General features: G+C 32.6%; 1 protein-coding gene across 1 annotated transcript in view; it reads left to right on the forward strand.

The window, feature by feature from the left end:
• Nucleotides 1-2339: 2339 nt before the first annotated feature.
• The window catches only part of LOC135203363 (monocarboxylate transporter 10-like), a gene marked incomplete at its 5' end in the record, with an annotated part of 20621 nt that continues 16307 nt past the window's right edge, over nucleotides 2340-6653 (forward strand). The window contains 1 exon segment of the mRNA XM_064233097.1: nucleotides 2340-2458. Coding sequence (XP_064089167.1) covers nucleotides 2340-2458 — 119 coding nt within the window.

Genomic DNA, 6653 nt, shown 5'->3' on the forward strand with positions numbered 1-6653 from the left:
TAAAATATGGCATAAAATACATGTTTTTATATAGATATGATACTTTCTGATGCATGGCAAGGAGAAAAAGTGAATATATTATGGTTTTTATGCTTCAAAAATAAAAACTACAGATTGATTTTTGCAAATCATGATTTACAACCTCGAGGTATTGAGAAAAGGTCAAATATTCCTTGAAAAAAAATTTAATTTACACATAAAGCTAAGAATTATAAAGCAAAAGTTATATTGGTTTTGAAAAATATGAGGTTGAAAATATATTTTACCCAAAAATATAATTTAAAAAAACAAAAGGAACAATTATCTTCTATCAGAAATTATAATGAAAATTAAAGTTTAATTGTCCCAATATGGATATATATATATATATATATATATATATATATATATATATATATATATATATACACGAATTATACGAAAAATATTATAACACACCTAAAACGAACGTTGAAATGAATAACTCATTATGCAAGTAAAGAAAAAAAAAAAATTAATGTGCTTCAGAAATGGAAAATAAATAAAGTATGAGAGAGCTGAGTAATTATTAAAAGGAAACCATTCTATCGATATCACTAAAAGACAATATTGGCCCATTGTCTATATAATAATAGAGGGTTGTACCAATCCGCCCATAGATGATTTATAGGTTAGTATCTCTTTTTATTGTTCACGGGTGGCGGAGGAGCCGGGGGGAGGTTAGGGTTTGGGAACTCGACGGGTATCAGATTTGATGGTTTCTTATGTTTAGTTTTGTTTTATGTTTTTTTATGGTTTGTTTGTTGTTTATGTTTGTGACTTTGTTTAGTTTGTTTTTGTTGTTATAGCATTGTAGGTGTTTGTGTTTCCTCTCCCAAATATACTTCCATACTCTCTCTCTCTCTTCACGTTAAACGAAAACCAGACAAGAAATAATTGATGGAAACTAGAGCTGAAGAGATACAACACCCCCCACTGTGGGAACTTCTTCCTATACAAGATATGTGACACGTGGAATAAACTGCCACCAGAAGTTGTAAACAGCAACAGTGCGGAAGAGTTTAAAAGAAAGCTGGACAGAATCATTAGGACTCTGTGAATGAACAGTAAAACCTGCTCCTAGAGATAAGTGAGCACACGATGTCTCCTCTTAGGATGGAGTAATAAATCTTTGAGACATCCTAATCCTTGTAACTCCCTGTAACTTGTAACACAAACTCTCTCTCTCTCTCTCTCTCTCTCTCTCTCTCTCTCTCTCTCTCTCTTTATCAGTATTCCCTGCTGCCACGGAGGTAATCCTTCCGTTTTGTCTGAGTTAAGGAAAAATCCCGTCGCACTCTGAGAGTTCTCCTAATTGCAGTGTACTGCAATTTTTTTCTCTCTCTTTATTTTCTCTATTTTCCTTCTGTTTTGATTACAGTCGGCCTTATCTTTTCAACACAAGAATTACCACGGTGCTGAGAGCCGGTTGTTAGTGTTGTTGTGGTTGTAGGTAATGCTGTAGATGTTACTGAGATATGTATGTTAGGAAGAGCTTAAAGGAGGTAATGTTTTTAAGAATTTATTATTATTATTAATATTATTATTATGATTATTATTATTATTATTATTAGAGAGCACCTTATTTTCATTATTATTATAATTTATATATAAATCCTTATTATTATTATTATTATTATTATTATTATAGCACCTTACTTTCTATTATTATTATTATTATTATTATTATTATTATTATTATTAGTTATTATTATATAAAATAACCTGATTACTATTATTATTATTATTCTTAAAAGCAACTTATTTTCTTATTATTATAATTATTATTAAAAAATACCTTATTATTATTATTACTATTATTATTATTATTATTATATTATTATTATTATTATTATTATTATTTTAAAAGCAACTTAGTTTTCAATTATTATTATTAATTATTATATAAAAAAAACTTATTATTATGTTATTATTATCATTATTATTATTATTATTCTTATTTATTATTATGATTATTATTATTATTATAAAAAATACGTGATTGCTATTTATTATTATTATTTTAAAAGCACCTTATATATATTATTATTATATAATTATTATAAAAAGTTACCTTATTATTATTATTATTATAATTATTATAAAAGTTACCTTATTATTATTATTATTATTATTATTATTGTTGTTATTATTATATTATTATTATTATTATTAGTATTATTATTATTATTATAATATTTACAAACCCCCTTCCATGAACCCAATACCTGCCCATATTCCACTCTCTCTCACCCTCTCGCATTCTCACTCTCTCTCTCCCTCTCCCGCCGCAGGAATCGGCGTAGGGATGACGAGGATTCTCCACGCTGATGGTGGGGCAGTACTTCAAGAGGCGGAGGGAGATCGTCGAAATCATCGTCGTCAGCGGCAGTGGGTTGGGCATCACTGTTATGTCCGTCTTCATACGAGGCGCCATTGGGTAAGTGGGTCCTTTTTTTTTTTTTTTTTTTTTTTTTTTTTTTTTTTTGTTTTTTTTTACGCAGGGGGATTTTTTTTTTGTTTTATTTTTTTTTTAGATGGTTTTTTTTTGTTTTTTTTTTTGGGGATTGTTTTTTTTTTTTTTTTTTTTTAGAAAGGAGGATGTTTTTTGGGGGAGATTTTGAGGGGAGTATTTTTTTTTTTTTGGCAAAAAAAAATTTTTTTTTCCCGGCAAAATTTTTTTTTTTTTTTTTCGATGGGAGAGTTGTTTTGGCAGGGGGGATTTTTTTGTTTTTTTATGAGGGGTTTTTTTTTTTGGCAGGGGGATTTTTTTATGGGAGAAGTTTTTTTTTTGGCAGGGGGGATTTTTTGGCAGGGTTTTAATTTAGAAGGGTGAGGGTTTATTTTGGCAGGTGGATATTTTCTTAGATGGGATTTTTTTTTTTTTTGGGTTTTTTTTTTTTTGGGGGGGGGGGGGGGGGCAGGGTGATTTTATTTTAGATGGGTAGTTTTTTTTTTTGAGGTTTTTTTTTTTTTGATGGATTTTTTTTTTTTGGGGGGGAAGGAGTTTTTTTTTTTTTGGTTTTTTTTTTTTTTTGGGGGGGGAATAGAGAGCAGGGAAAGGGTGGTCGGCCTTTTTTGTTTATTTTTAGGGGGAGATGGAGGAGCTTTTTTTTTAACGACTTCCGCATTCTTTCGTTTATTTATTAAACGTGGAAGGAACCTAAAAGTATTGTTGTCATTTCATGATGTTTGTGGGTTAGATTTTATGAGTATACAAAAGTCACGTATGTGTGTTGGGGGGTGGGGGGGACGCCAAATGATATATGTGTGTTTTTTTATGAATTATATTTTAAATTTTCAAAGGAATCGTATGGCTGGTTTTTATAGGATAAATAATTTTTTTCATGCCTTTATTTATATTTATTTCTCTTATAATAAAACCAGTGAGCCTTGCCCGTGAGTGCTTGTTTTAACAAACAAACAGACACACACACACACACAAAACTCAAGGCTCATTGGTTTTATTATAAGAGGACATAAATAAATCGATAAAAGGAAAAAATCATTTATCCTAAAAAAAAATCCTTAAAATTTATTGAAAAATATATATATATAAAAATTCCTTAGAAAACGGAAAAGTTCTAAGTCTCTTTGAAAATTATTTCTAAAAATATATTCCCCATAAAAAAAAACGACCACCAAACCGTGATTTTCTGTAGTTTCAAGAAACTGGCCTTTATCCCAAAGCCATCTAATTTAGACGACACCTCCCAACCTCAATCTTATCAGCCCACGTCAAAAGACAGACAATAAATAGAAAACATCATTTAATCTTTGGCTTTTAGAAGAAGCCATCAGCCCGAAGCAAGACAGAGATCCTCTGACGCTGGCTAATTTGAGCGTCAGTTTCCAGGAGTTTATTGAACGCTTTGTGCTGTCCTGTTGAACGCGGCTGACACTCGCCAATACGTCAGCGCTAAGTGATTGGACAGTTGAGGCTCTTTGATACCCATGGGTACCTACCGGAGTCGCGTACCCCATATCCTGGGCACTGAGGCTAATTGTTGAGAGAGAGAGAGAGAGAGAGAGAGAGAGAGAGAGGAAAAAAGTGCTTAAGTTTGGGGAAAATTCAGAGAGAGAGAGAGAGGAGAGAGAGAGAGAGAGAGAGAGAGAGAGAGAGAGAGAGAGAGAGAGAGAGTGGATTGATTAATACTGTAATATGTTATAATAAGAATCTTGTTTGTGAGAATATGATTATTTGATTATGAAATTACGAACTTTAAAAGAGAGAGGGAGAGAGACGATTGCTTAATACTGTAATATTTGTTATAATAAGAGTTCTTGCTCAATGAGTATAATTATTTTATTATTAGATTATGAACTTTAAAAAGGAGAGAGAGAGAGAGAGAGAGAGAGAGAGAGAGAGAGAGAGAGAGAGAGAGAGAGAGATTTAGTGCTTTTCATTCCCAAGCCAGAATTCTGTCTGAAATGACCCGGGTGACACTGATGTTCCAGGAGTTCCAGTGAACAACGGTGTTCCATTTGCAGTGACATGATTCTCTCTCTCTCTCTCTCTCTCTCTCTCTCTCTCTCTCTCTCTTTCTCTCTCTCTCTCTCCATACTTTTCCCCTCCCTTCTGTATACATTTATCGTCTTTCTCCTTCCCCCTACATCTTTTCCTCCTCTTCCCCCCTTCGTATTCCCTTCCTGATCATTGTCAGCCCCTCACTTCCCCTCCTCATCCTCCCCCTTCCTTCTTCCTCCCTCATTCTTCCCCCTTCCCCTCACGCAACCCTAAACCTTTTGATAACCGACAATCCCTCTATGATTTAAGAAAGAGATATGAGGGTAATATTAGAACACAACGGGAAATAACTGTGGTATTTTAGAAATTAGAAAATTGCTATTAGATATTATATATATATATATATAATATATATATATATATATATATATATATATATATATATATATATATATATATAAAATATCGATGGTTTGTTTTGTGTGTTTTTTTAAAGTTATTTTTCGCGTTGGGGATGTTGACGTGCTGTGGTGAAGTAGGACTTTGCAATTATTTTGTGTTTAGTTAATATTCATTACGATTTGTTGTTTTATGTGGCCGAAAACTTTGTTAGAAGTCTCTCTCTCCTCTCTCTCTCTCTCTCTCTCTCTCTCTCTCTCTCTCTCTCTCCGAGAGATAAAGGAGCACACGATGTCTTCTCGGATGGACTAACAAGTCTTTTGAGACATCCTAATCTTGTAATTCTCTCTCTCTCTCAATCGTCCACTTAAAACTCATGAAGATTCTCTCTCTCTCTCTCTCTCTTCTCTCTCTCTCTCCCCGAGAGATAAAGGAGCACACGATGTCTCCTCGAATGGGACTAACAAGTCTTTGAGACATCTTAATCCTTGTAACTCTCTCTCAATCGTCACTTAAACTCATGAAGATTCTCTCTCTCTCTCTCTCTCTCTCTCCGAGAGATAAAGGAGCACACGATGTCTCCTCGGATGGACTAACAAGTCTTTGAGACATCCTAATCCTTGTAATTCTCTCTCTCTCTCTCTCTCAATCGTCACTTAAACTCATGAACATTCTCTCTCTCTCTCTCTCTCTCTCTCTATGTGTGTGTGTGTGTGTGTGTGTAAGGACAAGTCGCCGTGACAATAACGCTAATTCCCCCACTAGTCCACTTGATGTGCAAGATTCGGACACAACTCGTAAAACTGTCCGTTTATTGTCCGGATATGCAGGTCAGCGTGACCTCTATACCGGATAATACTCGGCCAAGGGAGAGAGTTATGTTGAGGGAACTTGATTATTATTATTATTACTTATTATTATTATTATTGATATTACTTATTATTATATTATTATTATTATTAATAAATATAATTGGATTTTTAATTTTTTTTATTGCTATAATAATTTAATAATAAAAAATAATAATAATAATAATAATAATAATAAATAATAATAATAATATTTAATTAATTATTCAATAATAATAATAATAATAATAATAATAATAATAATAACCTAATAATAATAATAAAAATAATAATAATAATGTTATTATTGAATAATTATTATTATTATTAGGTTTCGTAAGAACAATAGTCTATTATTTGTAAAAAAAAAAAAAGTCTTTTTATTATTTTGTAAAAAAAAAAAAAGTCCTTTTTAATTATTAAGTAATTTTTGGTAGTAAATAGAGCCTTTTATAGTATATTATTATTATTATTATTATTATTATTATTATTATTATTATTATTATTATTATTATTATTATTATTATTATAGCCACCAACCAACGAAAATCCTTCCAAAGTATTTACAAATATATTCCTCCCTCTCCTCCTTCCTCCTCCTCCTCCCCATCGGTCCCCTTTTAAGGATAAGTGTAGGATATCAAATGGGCTAAGACGTCCCCGGGACGCCAAGAACCTCCCCCCCCCCCCCCCCCCCCCCCCCCGCCAAACCAAAGTATCCTTTACCGTAAACAGATTGGAATTCCTTCTTAAATATATTTTCCTGTTTTGCCCCCTCTGACAGTATAACCGGGAGAAGGGGGGTTTTGGGGGGTGGGGGTTGGGGGAGGGGGGGGGGGTGGTGGTAGGGGTGGGGATGTGGGTAGAACCACTTGCCTTTTTATTTAAAAGAACGGAGTTATTGGCAATTTTGGGGTACG

The sequence above is a fragment of the Macrobrachium nipponense genome, chromosome 36 (genome assembly GCF_015104395.2).
Source record: "Macrobrachium nipponense isolate FS-2020 chromosome 36, ASM1510439v2, whole genome shotgun sequence".
NCBI classification, from domain to species: Eukaryota; Metazoa; Arthropoda; class Malacostraca; order Decapoda; family Palaemonidae; genus Macrobrachium; species Macrobrachium nipponense.